Source organism: Sycon ciliatum, chromosome 9, assembly GCF_964019385.1.
Source record: "Sycon ciliatum chromosome 9, ocSycCili1.1, whole genome shotgun sequence".
Lineage (NCBI taxonomy): Eukaryota > Metazoa > Porifera > Calcarea > Leucosolenida > Sycettidae > Sycon > Sycon ciliatum.
In genome coordinates, this window is record NC_088651.1 from 26,708,734 (window position 1) to 26,728,961 (window position 20,228).

The window sequence follows — 20,228 nt, forward strand, 5'->3', positions numbered from 1 at the left end:
AGCCTGTGGGAGCGTCCTCACGTAGACCGATCAAATCCGATTCGATTAGTGCCGCCAGGTCCAGCTCGCCTACGCGATTGACGCGGGTTTGCAAGGAGGACTCGCTGCAGCTCTCTTCGCAATCAGGGAAGTACTCATTGTTGTCACTGCAGGGTGCGGCGACGGCTGCTGCTGTCGAAGCCTGGCGAGAGCGTTCTGCTGCTGGAAAGTTGTCGTCGTCTTCGGAGCTTGAGTCGGAGGTGTCGACACCTGCCGCTTCCGCTGAGGATCGACCAAAGAAGTCGTCGTCCAGATCCTGCAGCTCCGCGAAGCTGGCGTCGTCTAGACCGACTGCATCCAGTCTTCGACAGCTCATGATTGATGTTCTCGTGACCTCTTCAAACTAATCGCTGGAACTTGAACAAGGTGATAACAAAGGTGACAAGAATTTTGACTGCACGCAAGCTCAAAATCAAAATTAATCGAATTTTCACAACTCGTTTTGTGTTTCGCTCATTCCAACATTATCAAAATTCCCTCTTAGTACGGTTTACTCAGCCGATTACGCATTATAATATAAATTTTCACATCGTGCTGGTTGCAACAACACTGCAAGCCTCAAAACGGAAAGTGTTTATCTGCAGTTCATTTTCTGATTGCTGGACAATTACTCCGAGTTCAATATTACTCTGTACCAAACTGCAGACGAGGGCCAGCCTCTGGGCCGATGGCTCTTAAGTTGTTCCGACCAACACGTTGGAGACATGTTATGCTTCTTGTAAAAATTATGCAATTTGTTGATTCAATTTTGGTGATGACTGACGTCGATACATGATCGTGGTGAAACTCTTTCAAACGTGCGGTCCTGAGGGGCTGTTGCTAATCGGAGCCTAAAAAAAACCAAATTTGAATATTTTCACGGCGCAGACGTGTCACGTTTCTTGAACAACCTGCGTGTCGGTCGAAACCCTCAAGTTCCGCTTGGCTAGGCATGGCGCAAGAAAAAGACGTGGGAAAATGGCCTGCTGGCATCAACGAGCTGCGAACCCTACTTCCGATAATGTACGGACCGTTTGCCACCATTCACACAAATGGTCTCCACTCGCACATGAACGCTGCTGATCCCTCCATGACGACATATTTAAGAATTTTGGCATATAAGATTGCTCTTGGAGTTATCACTGACACCATTTCAGTTTTCATCCTTGGGGTAAAGTCCACTAACAGGTACAAGTTTGAGACTTGATAATCTTGGAGAAAAAATCTTTTCCTGCCGCCTAGTTTTGATGTAGATAGTAACGGTATCGTCTGTCGGCGTCTGGAGTTGGAAAGGCTTTTCACATTGCCCGGTATTGAGGTGAGTGCGTTTTGGGTTTCAGCCGTTTCATCTTTCACGCAGTGTATTGTAGGTCAAGTCTGATTCAGAGCAGGACAGATATTCTTGTCTTTTCCCGCGTAATGCCATCATTTTGGTATGTGTTTGCGGAGCTTTGTTGTGGTCTTTCCACGCAATCGGTCAGCTTGGATCTGCGTGCCCTGCAGACAAAAAACTAAAGGTTATGATAGTGCTGCATTGCTCGAAGTTCCCAGATGCTATCGCTAGTATATCTCCGGACATCCGCGACCTCTTGGACAATGAAACGTGATCCTGAGCTTGTTACTTTGTCGATTTTATCCGATTACTTCTATCCGAACAAAGATACATTCGCACATGTGCTTAAAATTTCGAATAATGCTCTTTATGCTAAAACTGCTCAATGCCCAATAAGTGCAGTCTGTAGACGCCGGCGCTTATTATGGTTTGGACATGTCATTCGTGAAGGGAAGGACGCTGTGTCCTACAAAGCCCTTCACATGGCAATGAATATAACACATATAAAGAAGCCCAGAGGTCGCCCATTGACCAGATGGGTAGACAACATTAGGAATGACCTTTACTTCTCAATATGTCTCTTTTGGAAGCAACTTGCCTCAGACAGAATGCACTGGCTCGACGTTGTCGACAGATGCATAACCCTCATTTGATCTTTCACATGAGCTATATGCGTGCTATATTATTATTATTTTTATTATTATATGCTTCGAAGTATTCAAAGTACCGACTCAGTTCACGATCAACAAAAAAGCAACTGTTCAATATGTGGTATTGGAGAGGCATGAGCTGTTTCAAAGAGCTGGACTCTAAGCTTATCATATCTGCCGGTAGCTAGAAAGGCGCTTCTATAAAACAAAGGCTCACATCATCAGTGAACCGGGGCAGGTGGATATCTCAGGCTGTGCCCAGTGTTTCCAAGCTGTGCTTGGTGCCAGTATGCTGAACCCATTTAAGCAGGACATTCTGTACTATTCGTGAAAGCATGTGGTTATGGCCCTTAATTAACGCATTCATTGTCTTAGCTACGGTTGCATTTTCAAATCATTCGCGGATTCCACATGAAGAGAGTATATGCTGTGTAATGAATTAATTATGGTTCCCTCTAAGAATATTGCGGCAACACAAAAGAAAATAACGTTTACATGCTCGTGACAGCACCCTCTATATAATTGTGTTGAAGAACACAACCAGCTTACAAAGCTTCGCTTGTGTCAGGCCAACACCATTCCTGGCATAACAGGGTGGCAGACCCAACCCCTGTTTGGGGAAACAATCAATTCCCTCTAGTCAGACATATCCGTGGGTGCTAAATCGGCACGTGAAACACATCGATATCCTCTTTAGCCACACTCGCTTGGTCAGGAGCCGACGCTGAACCCAGTACTGGACTTGATATCCATATACGTAACGGTCGTACTGTTAACCATCCGCCACACTAGCCCGTATTATATGCAAACCAGAGCGGGTGTTGTTGCTTCAGTAGAGTAACATCTGGTCACGATCAGCGCTATTTCTGGTAATCTCAGTCAAACATCCCAGCACTGATCCTTTCCTTTCGATCGCTTTCGTCTGATGGCGAGCAGTGGCTTTTAGTGTTTACAAGAGATGATTTGCGAAACAGTGAGTGCTTTGCAGGGGTTGGGGATTGCGTACAACCTGTTGTTAGCAGATGCCCACGGAGCATCGGAAATATTCATGTGACCGGAACAAGTGACAAAAGTTCTACCTACTCTGCTGCACAGTACATAGGATTGATTCATGTGATGCCAATGCTATCACTGAAGTGCAATGCACAACATCGCTCCCGCGACACGATTGGCGACGCTCAATACGATCAGCTGTTTGTTGCAGCCTTGTCACAGGTCACAGGAGCCAAGTTCTACGTTGGCAAAGCGCGATGTGCAATGCGTATCACTCCTTACTTATCTGTGTGGCGGTAGGGCATTACGTTTAGCCTTTTGTTACCACATGCCCATGAAGCATGGGAAACAATATTGATGTGACCGGAACTAGTGACAAATGCTCCAGCTACTCCACTACACAGTACATAGGATTGAATCGTGTACTGCTTTTATTGAAGCGCCACTCTAAATATCACTCCTGCGACGCGATTAGCGGAGAGCAATACGATCTGCAATTTGTCACAGGTCACATCACGGAAAGTTGAGCGAATTACAACTCCTGCAACCATCAATGAGCAATGTAATATCAAAAAGTATTCTTTCTAGACCAAAGAGTGGTATATTTGATAACATTTAATAACGATAGAAATTTTTACGATACTTCTCCAGACGTTTCGTTGTTCTGAACAACATCGTCAGTGGATAAAGAATCAATAATCAACGGCTTGTCCACCAACTCAATGAGCAATGTGTTTCACTTCATACATACATGCCCGCCCACATCATGCAAGCTAGAGCACGGTTTTCAAACATGTGTGGTATGCTAGATTTCCCAGTGATGTGTGGTCACGTGTGGTTATTTTACTCTTGGCGATGTGCAACGTACGTGAAACACTCCTCGCGCGATATGAATAAGACTTTCGTACCGCTAATTGCAAAGAAGTAGAGAGGTTCTGCTATACGTGAAGCGTAGAGACATCACGTAGAGAACAGGTGTCTGGGTTAGCGTCTACCGCTTCGCGTGTTTTGGGTCCAGATTTCTACGCTTAGATGAGGTTCTCTACATTGTGGCACACGCAAAGAAAATGCGTACGGATCTGCTGGGTATCATTCAAGTGCAGGCAGAAAACTGCCAAATATGGAAGGGGAAATTCCCAGTACACATTCCCCGTGACTTCTCTACGTGAAACGTAGAGCAGAACAGGATTTCGCTACGTTACGGGAACGTGAAGAGAGTTCGCGTGATTCTTTGCGTCGCGTTCCCGAGACGTACAGCAAAACCTCCCTAGTATCGAAAAGTATATACCCAAATCAAGCACTGTGGGCCAAAAAGTGCAGATGATCATTGTCAGTCGTGTCCCACCTTCAATCACATTTTGCCACAAGAGTATGGGCATGCGTGCAGAGGACACGCTGTGAAATTCTCTGTGAAAATAACAGCGCTTTGTCAATGTACAGAGTGCAATAAGAAGACAAACCTACAGCGAAGTGAAGCAAGGATTTCTTTCACACTGGCCTTTTTCGTGTATCCAGAGCAGAGTAAAACCGATTTCTGGTCTTGGTAAAATGTGTAAATAGCATAGACCAACAAAATGCCTCCCTTAACACGCTGTGATGTAGCGCATTGCGTTAGGGATTTTTGCATTTGGGTTATATGTGTATGCAATTTCTGACCATGTTTCCTGTAACTTACTTTTATTGTTTGAAGATTGCAAGCCTAGCCCAAGAAGCACTGTTACGGTTACAGCTCTTCCGAATTATAATGCGCAACAAAATGGCATCGCAGCTCCGTGCAATCCATATTTTCGTTGGACTGGCTATTCTCGTCACAGAACTGCAGGCCTTGAAATATGCACGTAAGCAACGAATCCTCAACTGTTTCGTTTCAAATACATGTACATGTAGTTTAATGTTCGTGGTTCAATAATGTAAAGGATTCACTACTCGTAGAGTTCTCTTGAAAACTTTAAGACAATTATTTATGAATGATCTCAAAGAAAACATGTCTTCGAACGCTCTTTTGTAGTCTCTGTCGCCTTCGCTGTCGGTTCTTGTTCCAATCCCTTGCCATTATCGTCACCAACGAGTAATCCGTTTCCTCATCTTGTGCTGCTGCCTCTGGTGTTAACGTAGTTGATGTTGTTTCAGGCGTCGTTGCCATCTTTGGTGAGATCGTCGTCGTCGGCGCTGTCGTAGCTACTGTTGCTATTGCTGGTGTTTACGCCCTCTTTTGGAACGCATACCACTGAATTCAGGTTTGGGCCGACATTTATGACCGTTCTATTATCAGCGATGAACGCTGTGGATTGAGAAAACATTCTTATTGCTTGCTTCCTTTTTCATACGAGCATAGTCAGCATACCCATGAGTCTTCATTATAATTTTCCTTCTTATATTTCGAAAATGGTGTCATCAGCGACGCAATCCACACAGTCAAGTAAAGCTAATTTAGTAACCGAACATTTTTGTATTTGTTCCCTTCTCATCGAGGATATTATTATTAGTAATAGAAGCTTCTCGGCGTTGGTCTCAATGGCATGTAGATATACACAACATATAATTATGGCGTTCGCATATGCCGAAGCGACAACAGCCAAACTGGATATTGATGGCGATATGAAGCGTGTGACGAAAATAGGATACAATTAAAAAGAGCAAACGAACAGCTCAACCGGGTTGAATTTGAATTAGCTGTTCGTTGCCAGGGTTCATCCGTGAGCTGTAACATATCTCTCCAGGATATGGCCGCTGAGATAGCTCCACACCAGCTGTTCTGGGCGATGTTCCTCAGCTCCTCAAGATCTGCCGAGGTCTTGAGAGTCCTCCCAAGCAGCTCGAGATCGTGTCTGAGCAGGACCGACAACGTTGTGCCCGGCCTGCCCCTAAAGGTAGGCTCAATGCATGGCTTGAAGTAAGAGCACATTGACAGGTTCGCACGTGCATTCTGGTCCAGCCGAGCACGTGCCCAAGCAGACGCCAGCGGGCTCTCAGGACCGAGATACCAAGTGGTGTTGAGTTTGTCCTCGTGCACAGGGTGTTATTCTTGATCTTACCTGGGTACCGTATGCCAATAACTTTCCGCAGTTGCTGTCTGTGGAACGCATCAACTCTGCGCATAGCGGTGTCAGTGAGGCCCTAAGTCCCGTTGTTGTAGCACTGGACTGCTAAGACGAATGCCTTGTATACCGGTACTCTTAGTGATTCGTTTACAAACATGGATAAGTACTGGGAACAATGGAAAATGTCAAAATACAGCAACTTATAGAGCTAACAGAAAAGCATAGATCCAGAACCTCAGGCTAAACGCGTGGAGAATATAGAATTTAGCTGCCTAGTTCAATGGTAGGATGAAGGTAAATAGAGGACTAGAAGATAAAATAAACATCAATGGGGAGCAGCATTCCTGACACCTTCGCGAGGATTAGCGCCAAAGAACTGAAGTGGCAAAACATTGTCCTTCTGGACACATAGTTCAGGAAACAACTTACGAATTCCGGTATATAACACTTCCAAAGAGACAAATGTAATACAGATCTGGCACCGGTCAAAACTGAGAAAACATCATCTCTGTAAAAATCACGACAACTATTAATAACGCACAGATGACTCTGGATGGTGAATTGCTGATTGTTGCACATTCGCGTCTTTTTCGTCGCCTCCAATGTCGCAGCTCCTGACCCGTCGTTTCCACTGTCTAGTCGCTTTGTCATCACCTCCGATGCTGCAGGTACTGACTCGTCTCGTCCACCACAGCGTCTGGTCAATCGTCCGTGGTTTGACCTTTCCATTGTTATGATCGATGGCTTTCGTGGTGGTCTTTCACGCTTCCTCCCACTTAAGCTGGTTGTCACTTCCAGTACCGCCGTCTGCTCGTCGGTTGTCACTTCCAGTACCGCCGTCTGCTCGTCTCCTCTAGTGCACATACTCACGTGGCTGCGAATGAGTCATCCATTCAGTGTCCCTGGCATGGTCTTCTTAGGTTTTGTTTTCACAGCTCTGCACCGCTTTCCCTTTCTGACTTGGGTTGACCCAAGCCCAAGCCCAGCACATGCCATCGATGAAAGAGTCGATTGTCCTGTTGCGCCAGACGATACCTTGGACTGCGACAATGCTTCACGTGGCGCAAACTCAGTAGACGCACATTTAGGAAGACGACCGCGTCGGGGACTAGAATCACGTGGGTGTACAGGGACAAACCTCAACGATACATGCTGAAGGATTCATGTACCAAGGTGCTGAATAGTTTTGCCCACACTGCTACTTTGAAGCGTTGCAGCGCTGCCTTGGATGGGGGAGCGTTCAGGATGGTAGAGAGTAGAGCATTCCATGTTGTTAGTAGGCCGAACGGGAAGGATCGGTGTAGGATGTCAGGACTTGTTGGGGGAGGGGTTTGATAACTGGAAGGCATGGGAGTGTTTCACTTGATGTTGGTGGCGGGTTCTGGGGCGGGCGGGCTCAGGGGCAGCAGGTGGCAGTATGTCTGTCAAGTGGGCTGGACTGGTAATGTAGTGCAGCTTGAACAGGTAGCACAGTCCTGAGACTTGCCGACGCACTGAAAAGCTTGGGAGCATGGTTCCAGCGCCAATGCTGCGCATGCACCGTTGCTGGATTCGGTAAAGCTTCGCGAGGCTGGACGGGGCTGCGCCTTGCCATTTTTTTACAATGATCACAGCTCACAGGCAAAGACTAAAAATTGCATAGTGGGAGCATAGTGATGGTGAAGCTTTTTGCCCTCAGCCGACCTGAGGTCTCGACGTCTTGGGGACATAAAACGCACCAAAAAAAAGAAGAAAAATGAAAGGAGTGACAGGTACATGATACGAAATGTTAGGAGGAGAGATGGTACATTAGAAGGAGGGGAAGGATAAGACAGACAGTGCTAGCAGGAGAAGGAGAGAAAAGAAGAACATAATTATGTTATTTGAAACAAGGGTATTGAGCCAATAATAAAAGTAGAAAGGAAAAGGACATATGGAAACGAGTTAAGAGTAACTCTCCACCACTGTAACTAGATACTATAAACAGTCAGAAAGTGCAACAACTAGGCACAAAACTGACAGAGCATTCGTGTTTATAGTATCTAGTTACAGTGGTGGAGAGTTACTCTTAACTCGTTTCCATATGTCCTTTTCCTTTCTACAATAATTTTATTGGGAATAGTATGTGGAGCTGAATTTGGAAGACATGGGGCGAGGCAGATATGATGCTGATAATCAGAGATGGTCATGTGCCCACGACCAGTCGTTGGTCTTCAAATAGCTGGTTCCGGACGGGGACAACTGCATGAGGGTAGGCTCGACACAGGTTGTTTCGGGAACGGACTGGAAGTTCATTGGCCTGTTGGTGTGCGTGAGCATTACATCTCTGGAATGTACTACGGGTGGAGTGGACTGTTCGGTGTTGGGGCTGCTGGGGTGGCAGAATCCTCTGTAGAAGGGGATGTGCATCCGGACAATGCATCTTGTACAGGAGGCACAGTGCTGCAACCATCCGACGAAGAGCGAGACTCGGCAGCCAACATATTGGGGCGATCGCACGGATGGCCGGGGCTTGCACATGGTCGAGTCTTGCAAGATGGGATGAGGCCGCTCCCATCCAGACAATACGACAGTACTCTATCACTGGGCGCACAAAAGCATTGTAGGCTTGGATGCGACCGGGCACGTCTAGGAGGTGGAAAGTCTAACACAAAGCGCCAAGTTGCTGTGTTGCCCGGAGGGCTACGGTACGAAGGTGGCGCCGGAAGGTAAGCTGACCATCAAAACTGATGCCCAAGATTCTGAGCTCCTCTTGTTCCGTCACATTTGATCCGTTGAAGTCAATCGGTGGCATGTCCCATTGGGTGCTGTGGAAGCTGCCAGTCAGTGCGTGGGATTTGGCTGGTTCAAATTTTATTTTCCATTCTTGACCCCAGCGGGAGATGTTGTTGACTGCTAGCTGGAAGGCTTGGGTGGTGGGGGTGATGTTGTCATACAGCGTAGTGTCGTCTGCGAATGAGGCTAGGTCAGCACCGGCTGGTACGTGGTCCTCGCAGTCGTTCACGTACATGACGAAGAGAGTCGGACCCAGAATACTGCCCTGGGGGACTCCAGCCTGAATTGGGAGCCTTGCGGTTGTCTGGCCACAAATGACCACTTGAAGGTAGCGTTCACTGAGGTAGCTGCTGAGCCACTGGTGCAGTTGCCCACGCAGGCCGTATACGTCGGACTTGTGTAGCACACCGGGGTGTGATACGCGATCAAACGCACCAGTGATGTCAATGGCGAGTATGCGTGCTGTGCCTTTCTCCCCGGCTGTATGCAGCCACTGGTGGTGGAGGCTGGTAAGGAGGTCGGCTGCACTATGACCATGGCGAAATCCAAATTGTCTGGTGGAGAGAACGCGGTTCGACCAGGGGAGCACACTCCATGGCCTGGCGGATGACGCCTTTGTATATGCGTGTTTTCGGCCGTGACGCCGAGACCTCAGGTCGGCAGAGTCATCAATTCCCCACCATCACTGCTGCGTCTCAGTGCAGCGCCTGCTCATTAGTTGTCACCCAAGTCTCTGCACCATTGTCTTTCCCTATTCTTTTCGAGCTGGTTAGGTGAGCATAGTAAAAAAAAAAAAAACCCTGGTATTGTGCACATTGAAGTCCCCTGCGAGGATGGTGTGAGCAGCGCTGTGTCGCACAAGGTCAATTGTGTGTGTGGGGGGGGGGTGTCAAGGTACTCTATGAGGGAGACATCTGAGTAGCTTTGACTCTGTAACGATGGCAATATCAAGTGCCTGGTGGAGGAGTAGATGACGAAGGCTTGGAGACCTATGCTCCACAGGTGTCATCTAGGTTATCCCAATCCATGCTGTATCAACTCTTACTGTCGTCCTTGCTGCTGCTGCTGTTGCTGATTGTGGCGCTGCTCTGCGCTGTTTGTTGGTCTCCACTGGCAACAGACTGGGTGTACTTATCGAAGTTCCACTATCATGTGTACACAGGCCTTGGCCAGAAGCGCTTGTTGCTGAGGAACGATTCGTCCCCTGCACTGGCAACAATCCGCGCAGTGGAGGATTTTTCTTTTTGAAATATTTTTACGTCAAACACTTGGACGTTCATTGTGGTCAGCCTCAGCTGCTCTTGCTGCGATGAACTCCTTCAGCTAGTCTGCAGTAATTGCATGCATCAGGTTGCCGACAAACAGGACTCTCTTCTTCGCTGTGGGTTTGGTGGATGTGATGAGTCGCCATGTGGCGTCCGAATCCTCGCTCATCTCTTCAAATGTCGGCAAGCGATCCACACGTGGCGGGGTCAACTCCGAGCTGGGTCCGGGTACGGGTGTACGGGAGTTGGACGGCTTGTTTGATCCATTTGATGAGCTATCAACCTGGTCAACGTCGCTCCTGGCTCTGCTGCCGTGCTGGTCAGGTGCATCTCGTCCATATAATGGTCAATGGGTCGTGAACTCTCTACGGGTACGGCGGACTGTGAACGACTTTCTGTGTCTGTACTACGTTTCTTTCGATTTCGGCGCTGCCTCTGGCTGGTTGTTTCTGGCTCTCTCTCTCTCTAGCTCTGCAATGGCGGAGGTGTTTGATTTGCAAGACTCACACCTAGCATTGCCGATGTCCAAACTTTGGCGCCGGCAAGTGTCGGCCAGGTCCCCCCTCATCTGGGAAAGTTCGGAGCTCAGTTTACTGATCCTTTGTTGATATCGAGTCTCCTGGTCCTCAAGTTGGCTTTCACGACGAGCCAGAGTTCTCAGCACAGCTACAACATTGTGTTCGATGCCAGGCAATGAGCGAAGCTGTGTATGGACCTGTTCGGCGCTCACCAGCTGCCCAGTGTGATCTGGGCTAGCCATCCCACCCAGGCTGTTGGGGCTAGTCCACAAAAGCTACCTAAAAACGACGGAAAAACGGGAGCCTCAAAACACACAACCCACTACCGACTGGATTTGAACTGATGAGTACTGTTGCGACGTTCATGCTTTTTGTGCTGTCGGCAAGTGGTGGCATGGGAAGAGCGGCGACACCACTCTATCGCCGAATCGCGTTATTGAGAGCGGACAGGAGGAAGGAGCAGTACTCCCCTGTAATATCTTACATCAGGTACCGTCTTTCATTTGCCCTGTTGCGATCATTTAGAAAAGCGATCCTGTCAGCTTTTCTATTATTGTGTTCACATGGCAGAAAAAACGACATCGCTATGCTACGTAAGTTTCTACGTAAGGTGCTCGGTATTTCACTTAGGCTACGTAGGTCTCTACGTACGGTGCTCGGTATTAGATCTACCAACGCGTGGTAGCCGCGTGCTGTGCACGTGCACGGCAGACATTGTGTTGCATGCATGCAGTGCAGCAGTACAGTGCAGTCCGTGTTCGGATGTGCATGCGCGAGGAACTTCCTTCTTTGGAACTGCTTCTTGCATGAGCTGTTCCGGATATTTCGTCTCCTGGCCTGGCTTATTTCGTTTCGGCGCTGCTGAGACCTCCTTTCGCGGAATATTACTCAATGACAGGTGAGTTCACTGATTTGACCAGTTCCATTTGATTCATTTGCTTGTGTTGACTCTTTCATTTACGAAAAGTGTGCTGATTTTGGGTGGAATGCAATAAATATGGAAAAGCTGACAGGATCTCTTTTCTAAATTTAGCTTTTCCGCTGCCGAGGCCTCCTTTCACGGAATACTCGATGACAGGTGATCTCTGAGTCGACCGGTTTCCTTCGATTCATTTGCTTATGCTCACCCTTTCATTTACGGAAACGTGTGCTGATTTTATTCGGATTTAGATCCAGTCGTATCTCTTTGCCCTTGCCCACAGTGTGCGAAGAAGGCGAGTTCAACTTCTTGACGGTAAGGCTTATGTTGCTGCTGAGGCTTGGATGTGTTGTCGAAATTCTAATGTTCATTGTACATTGGTACGTTACAAGTAAGGCACTGGTATTGCTTCCGGCACTCCGTGCCCCGATCATAGGGTAGAATCTGAATTTTGCAGTGGCATAAAAATTATCGTTGGCAGTTCCCAATCTGGAGGGAAAGGTTCAAGGACGCAGTGACCGAGTATGCAGAATATATTCGCAAACATGTATCAGGGGAAATCTCCATTATGGAGTGGTTCAGTGACTTGTTTGCTTCATACGAAACAAGCCAATGGGTGCAGTCTCGCCTCGTGAAAGTCTCGTACGATTGGATTTGTTTACTCGAATCTGGGCTGTTTGATTTGTGAGTAGCGCCGAGATTGCACTGCTCCAAATAAGGCTGTGTTCACATGAGACGTTTCAACCCGGGTTGAGTTCGACCCGGGTCAGATTTCAACCCGCTATGTACACAAAATGAATGGGGCGTTTACATGACGCATTGCGCTTGACCCGGGTTGATTTCAACCCTCCCCCAAGGGGAGGGTTGAAAATCGTACAAACGTACTTCTGTGCGTACCTCGCGCCAGGTTTGAACAGCACTGCACAAGTGCACATGCAAATTTCGCGCGAACAGATTCACGTGACTATACGGAACTGTAGATTCGTGTAGAAGTGGACTTTTGGCGGCATATCAGTGTTTGACCCGGGTCAACTGTCTTCATGTAAACGCTCACCTATTTTGTCTATCGTACAGACTTTCAACCCGGGCTGACTCGACCCGGGTTGAAATTTCTCATGTAAACACAGCCTAAAGTTGCGTGCGGGCAATGCAAGAATGGACCTTATGCCATTTGTACAGATCCACGAAATCCCGTAGACCCGGTAGGGTGTTGAATGTGCAGGACCCTATTGTGTTTTCTGCTATTTCCACAAAGAAATGGGGCCTGAAGGCATTTCATACGAAAACCTTTTTCTGACAAAGATCTAGCTAGTCATTATTTCTAACCAAAGTGAAGAAGCTGGAAAAGCGATTGCTGTCATTGAATTATGATGCTAAAAAGGTCAAATGCGCATGCATAGCACACAATGAACACCCTACGGGGTCTACGGGATTTCGTGGATCTGTACAAATGGCATAAGGTCGATAACGATCTGCAATCTGTTTCCAGTACCAGCAAGAATGGGCTGTACATGTAACGTATTTCCTCTGTTGCTGTTTCAGTTGTCGTCATGTAATAAAGTTATTATTATTATGTTGCTAAAGAAAGGTTCAGCGACTCGTTTGTTTCATACGAGATGAGTCGGTCTGGCTTAGAATCTTTCGCTGTAGAAGAAGTATATTCGTATCTCCATTGGAGAAATATTTGTATTCAATGGATATAAAATAGGGTTAAGACAAACTCACAGAACAAATACCATCACTGCATCAGTCTCTTGGTGTTCGTCCTAAAGAGGTTTGACTGGATATCATTCATACTCACCAAAAGATGTGTAACATTATATTATGGAGTGCCTTGTTTATCTCTCAGTACCTCCAACCATAGCCTGGTCCCTTATACTCTCAGGATCAGTGTAGTTGTTGGAACGAGGTGTCGGACTAAACAATGTATTTGTTTACATTTTAATACATGTTTATTTTTCCTCCTTTGCTGTGTTGTTTTAGACATTCGTGGACTAACACTTTGAAGTCATAAACTACATGTACATGTACTTCCAAAAGTTTTATCGACATCAACAGGATTACGGTTTCCGTGCAATATGATGCAAGATGACCTTATCACGACAACCCACGACTACAATAATTATAAACACAGCATCAACAAAAACATGTGCGACACGCACCTGGTTACATTTCTCAAGTAAATCTGATTGAGGGTGTGGAAATCTGAAATATCGGAAAGGCAAGACAATTTTATGACAGTCATGAAATTCTGCAACATCCACAGAATGACCTGCGTATAAAAACGTATCACCACCACTACCCACATGTTTCCCCTCAGCTCAGAAGAACATGATCATGCAAGTGCCATTTTCGGGAAGAAAAGGCTTGCACATCAATGCGTATACCGGTAGTACGGTATTGAAATGACGGAGAGGCCATCATTTAGGGCATTCCATTGCATGATTTGTGACATAAAAAAACAAAAGAAATTATAGCAATAAAAACTGCTTTATGGCAGTTTTCTAAAAAAAGTTATTGTGTTCTAGTCCATGGACCCCGTCTAAAAAGTAAGAAATTAACGAAATGTGATAGCCGAGAAACCAAATGATTGTATACTGAAGACTTGTTATTACGAGACGGACGCACACAATCTCGACTCACGCGCACACCCTCACACTCACTCTCACCCTCACTCAGCTCACCTTCTCCCTCACTGTCTGAATCAGAACCTGCTCCGTCATCCACAGCGGTTTGACTCTCCTCCTCACTTGCATCGTCCTGCGTCTCACCTTCACCACCCACGCCAACCGTGAATGCCGTTGCTTTCATGTCAGTCGTCGTCCTTTCCGATTGTTTCCTTTGTATTTTTACCGTGAATTCATAGGTCCGGTTGTAATCTGCTGTAGATCTCCGTGGTCTGTCATTTGCTGCTTTGTTTTGTGGATTAATTGTTGTTGTTGTTGGATGTGAACCTGGTGTTGTTGTTGGATGTGAAGCTGGTGGTGTTGTTGCAGCCATGGTTGTTGGTCTTTCTGTTGAATCCAGCTCTAGTTCCGGTGGGACAAATCGACCGCCGCGGGTGCTCTCCTACAACACAGACCTCGAAGGAGGAGGGTCAGGGGGAGGCAGAGGTGCTGTCACCTCTCGAGGCACAGCCCCATGCAAAGCACCCAGAGGCACAGACTTAGGCACAGCCGAGGGCTGCACCAATGGCGGTTCCGCACGCATCTCCAAAGAGCTGCCAAGCTCAAGCCCGTCCAACACAGATGTCAGAGGGGGAGCGGCAGACAGCGGCAGGGAACTATCCTGCCGTGTGATGGGTTTTTCCTGGGCCTTCCGCGTTTGGGCCTCTCAGATTGCGCACTGGGTGGAAGGATGTGAAGTGGAGTGTGTTGTTTGATACGTGCGTTCAGATGCTGAACAGTCCTACCAACATACCGACTAGCACAATGTCGGCATTCGAAGTTGTAGATAACATGACTGAGGTGCAGGGTTGGTAGGACGTCCTTCCGCACCGTGAACGCACGCACTGTTGTGAAGACTGGCACAACATGTACTGCATAATAAGCACGATGGATAGGCCTGGGCGGATAATGCTAGCATTATAAGTAGAATTATAGTGTGCGATTTGCAACGAGCATTATGCTAGCATTATAACACTACATTTCCGCAAAAGTGGCATTATACTCAAATGGCCCTTACTTCTGCGAAAACCAGGCTAAGTTATTAGGGTGACCGTTTTTTGAGAAAAAAAGATGTTTTGTAAAACGGTTGTGTCGTGTGGACGCTCGATCGAGTGCAGTGAAGTGGAACCAAAGAGAATCTCGCTTGTTTAAAGAAGTACCAGTCATGGCAGGAAGGGTTTCAGCAGTCAGGGAAGTCAAAGGGCTTCCGGTAGAATATTCCCTGCTACTCCTCTAGTCACAACGATACGAAGAGTTTTTGAGCTGATCGACCGGATTCCATCTCCTACACTCAGGGATGGCGATATTTCTGCGCTAGCTGCTGCTTGCGGAAAATGGTGAAGAAATCGTCTCCAGTCGTGATGGCGATAGCGAGGAGACCCCGGGGACGACATCGATCCAGCCAATCGAAGTACGGAGACACTACGTAGCTGTTTCTGGGCCTCACACAAAGGGAACACACGCAGCAGAGCTCATACGTTTGCAGCAAATTCACCAGGAAAAAGGCTTGAAGCGCAGTGTGAAAACTGTTTTGAATTGAAGTCCTTGGCGATGAAGTGCTACTGGATGCCAGGCGAATGAGCGAGCAGATCGAGAGGCCTCCACTCGAGACTTTCCTCGCTGGACAGCTGGCTGCTAGGATTGTATGGAGCAATAGCAGCATAAAATTAAGATTATGATCATGATTCTCTAGCATTTCATGCAGTCTACGCAGAACTACGAAACGTGCACAATACTGCCCAAACCAAGCCATTTTCCATACTTACTACTGGTGAATTGCTGGCATTACAGAGGAACAGCAGCATTACAAGTAGCATTATGATACAGTTTTTCTGGCATTGCCATTAGCATTATCCCGCAAAATAACTAGCATTATCCGCCCAGGCCTAACGATGGACGATAGACTTGACTTCGTGACACACTTTGATCGATTCCTGCCCCTTCCATGGCAAACCTAGATAGACGGGACAGCGAGGTGGACCAATCAGCACCGATTTCGGTTTCTGCTCCATGGACAGAAACTTACGCAACAAGAATTCCGGATAGCCATTCTTCAAGAAAACAGATCGAAGAAAATCGAGCTCGGCCTGCAGCTTACTGGGCGAACAAATACGTTTCGCACGGTCCACAAGGTTACGAACTGAGTTGACCTTGTATTGAGACGAACAATATGAATCGAATGCAATGTACTGACCGGTGAACGTAGGCTTACGATACACAGAAGTCAACATTTCACAGCCAGTCTTCTCTACAAGCACGTCTGGAAATGACAACTTACTTGACTGCTCGTGCTCACAAGTAAAGCGGAGGGAAGGATGTAGGCTGTTGCGCACATCGAGAAACAATTCACTGCTCTCAACACTGTCAAAATGCGTGAACGAATCGTCAACAAAACGCACGTAGAACGCGGGCCAAAGCGACTAATCAATCCTGCACTCACAATAACCAACGAATATATTGGCGAGGATATTTGGACTTCACGGAGAATTTCGGTTTTAGGAAATTAGAGGCCACATGCCACGTACTGTTCCTTTTTCTACTTAACTCAACAACACTTGCAAGCCAGATATGAGCCAAAGAAAAATTCTTCAGTCACACCACCGGTACTCGAACCATGAACCAAGGTATTGTCGAGCAATGCTCTAACCAACTGAGCTACAGTATGACTCTTACCCACAGTGATGGGTATCCTTCTTCAATTCATCCATATCTGGCTTGCATCATACTGGCAACTCACACCAATCAAGAGGGCCCTCGGTCATTCGCTTGATATCATGGGGAGCGCATCAAACTATGTCAACTGCGAGCAAATACAAATTGCAATTTCAAATTCGGACTTCATGGAGAATTTCAGTTTTGTAGGAAATTAGAGGCCACATGCCACGTACTACTCTTTTCTCTCCGAAACTCAACAATACTTGCAAGCCAGATATTTTGTTGCATTGTTAAGACGGATTTCGTACTGTTTGCCCAGCGCGGGCTTGCGACTAGCTGGTTTGGAGTTGACAGCGTTGTGAATGACCGAGGGATCTCTTGGTCTGTTCTTACCGTCCAGGAGCGACACTGACTCGCGCTGGTATCTGGTATTCACGAGGTGTTCATCGCGTCGGAAATGGAGCGTCTCTATAAGTTTGTATCCCTCGTTCTAAAACGTTTTAGAACGAGGTCTGTCTCGTTGTCCAGGAAACGACCAATCAGCGACATTCCCGCTAAGGGCCTTATCAGAGTTTAAAGTCCGCTCAATCGTTATTTTACTACTCTTGATGACGCGTCGAGGGCCTTGGATTAGTTTAAAGCCCGCTGAACATACTCTAAACTGGTCCGTACAACTCCCTGTATGCATTTTAGTACGGTGCAGATAGTGAACTCTGCATAAAATGTACGGTGTATTACTAAAAGCTACGCATTTCAGAAGTGTGAACGGTTTTGCCTCCCGTATTCTTTCATCTGTACGAATTTCCTTTGTCAACAGCTTGCGGAAACCTATAAAAACCGAAGATCAAAGTCATTAGAGGTATCTACAAGGGGCTCTCAAAGCCACTAAATAGCTCCACAAGCTAAGAATAGGAATGAAACTCGCAATAAGAGCCCAGCATTTCATTTGCTTCTATTCCACTTTTAGTAGTCCTAAGTGGTGCTGAGTTACCATAACTTACCAGAAGAAAATGCTCTTTCATACCACACCAAGTCTCTCTGCACACATACCACTAAACTACCCAATATAATGGTACACGGGCATACTGGAAGATAATGCATGTAATCTCGTTCTAAAATAGTTAGTGCATGGCAGGGAGGGTCTTATGGCTTGTTTGTACCCTTCAGGGTAGCCCTCGGGACTACGGCCCTCAGGCGAACCTGTCGGTCACTAACAAGCCATAAGGCCCTCCCTGCCATGCACTAACCTATAATTAAGTGGTGCTCTTCAGGCACAATCTTCCTCAGCCTACTCATGCTCAACTGATGAGGGGTGAATTATCCGAAACGCTGTGTATTGAGCAGGGAGTGGTGCTTTCTTACAGGTTTGCCGAGTCGAAGGGTCGATGGACTGCTCGTGTGCTCTGGATGGCAGTCCTGAGACAGTCAAGTGTCAAGTCAAGGCGGCGGAATTGCGCGAGCTTCAGTGTGGGAGCAAACCCATTCCTAAAAACTCATCGTCGAAGTCGCAACGACTATTCGTGTTATTATTGTTATTTATTATTATATTATACGCCTCCAATTTTCTATTAACTTTATACTTCAAGTATATTTTATCTTTGTGTTTCTACAGTGCATTTCAACTGTAACAACTCTGCAGGGGAGTACTTGGTCAGCTCACAGAAGTGGTCGCAAGCGATCAGCATGACAGCTGCTAACTCTACATGCGCAAGCAAAAATTATGAGATTGTTAGTACATCTGGAAAAGAACTGTGTGTTTCAACGTATTTGAGCCACATCAACAGCAGGCTCCAGACCAATCTGGGAGCGTACAGTTCCACGGGATGCACTCCGAATTCCTCACAGTGTTCACCATCGGCCATAGTTATCTGCCAATCATCTCGAGAAGACGCAAGTAAGGACTGTGCGTATGTAACGCATGCTATTATTTCTTCCACCTTAAGGGTAATCAGGTCAGAAAGGATTTCCTAGAATATATTTTCACATAATGTCATTCGTCAGTTCTATCATTTCCTCTGCGCTGCGTTGACGAGTCCACAAAGGACGAAACAGTTCCGTCCGCAGATTGAGTATATATTATATAGTCATCACACCAGCCGGAACAGCGCGCACCGATTCACACTGGAGGCGCTGTACATTCGCAGTTTGAGGCCAGAACTGTGTCGACAAAAGAAGCACATCACGGTGCTACGTGTGTTCAGGCTGCAACCGGACTGACAACGTTATCACGTGTTTGTTCTGGTAATGCATTCCCTTCATGTGTTGTTTCCCGCATTTTTCCACTGCTCCATACATTCTTATGGTAGTGTAGTGTGAACTTGAGGCGCGTAAGAATATTCTTGCTGATTCTCTACCCCCAGTATAAATTCTGGCTTCGTTTTCGTTCTCGCTCATTCCCATGTATCTACTGATGAAAATGGGTGAAAAGGTTTTAGTACTATGAAATTGACAACCTTGTTGTTGTGTGTATATAAATTATGTTCGCCTACCTCTCTATTTATATATAATATATATTATATTACTCAATCTGCGGACAGCATGCTGTTTCGTTCTTTTTGAACTCATCAGCGCAGCACAGAGGAAATGAGGCCGAACCTGATAGCAATGGAAATAAAAATTTCCAATCAGGCCCGAACGTACCTTGCCAGAGTGCTCAAACTGACAAGTCAGTGAGCTCTGCATAACGCAAACAGCAAAGGCACTACCCCACGCAAGAGTGCTCAACTGCTACAAGAGCAGGAGCGAAATACTCAATCTGCGGACAGCATGCTGTTTTCGTTCTTTTTGAACTCATCAGCGCAGCACAGAGGAAATGAGGCCGAACCTGATAGCAATGGAAATAAAAATTTCCAATCAGGCCCGAACGTACCTTGCCAGAGTGCTCAAACTGACAAGTCAGTGAGCTCTGCATAAGCAAACAGCAAAGGCACTACCCCACGCAAGAGTGCTCAACTGCTACAAGAGCAGGAGCGAAATACTCAATCTGCGGACAGCATGCTGTTTCGCTCTTTTTGAACTCATCAGCGCAGCACAGAGGAAATGAGGCCGAACCTGATAGCAATGGAAATAAAAATTTCCAATCAGGCCCGAACGTACCTTGCCAGAGTGCTCAAACTGACAAGTCAGTGAGCTCTGCATAACGCAAACAGCAAAGGCACTACCCCACGCAAGAGTGCTCAACTGCTACAAGTATATTATATAGAGATGAATTAACTCGTACCCGACAGGCACGACATGACATACATCCATATTCAGCTCACTGGCACCACAGCCACATACGAGCACCTAGTAATGTATGCCTGTGAGTGGACAACTCCTGAAAAGCGATGTGTTAATCATTGATATTTTATATACGTGTGATTTTTTCAGAAATCACCGGCAATAGATGTCTGAAGAACTTGATACTGAGTAACGGA

General features: G+C 46.7%; 1 protein-coding gene across 1 annotated transcript in view; it reads left to right on the forward strand.

The window, feature by feature from the left end:
• The first annotated feature begins 1,249 nt into the window (after nucleotides 1–1,249).
• LOC135824393 (uncharacterized) overlaps nucleotides 1,250–20,228 on the forward strand; it is a 25,265-nt gene continuing 6,286 nt past the window's right edge. Inside the window, exons 1-4 of the mRNA XM_065337124.1 lie at nucleotides 1,250–1,336; nucleotides 4,685–4,832; nucleotides 18,425–18,706; nucleotides 20,182–20,228. The exon at nucleotides 20,182–20,228 is cut by the window's right edge and continues 139 nt beyond it. Coding sequence (XP_065193196.1) covers nucleotides 4,739–4,832; nucleotides 18,425–18,706; nucleotides 20,182–20,228 — 423 coding nt within the window. The 5' untranslated portion in view covers nucleotides 1,250–1,336; nucleotides 4,685–4,738. The remainder of the gene's footprint in view (nucleotides 1,337–4,684; nucleotides 4,833–18,424; nucleotides 18,707–20,181) is intronic.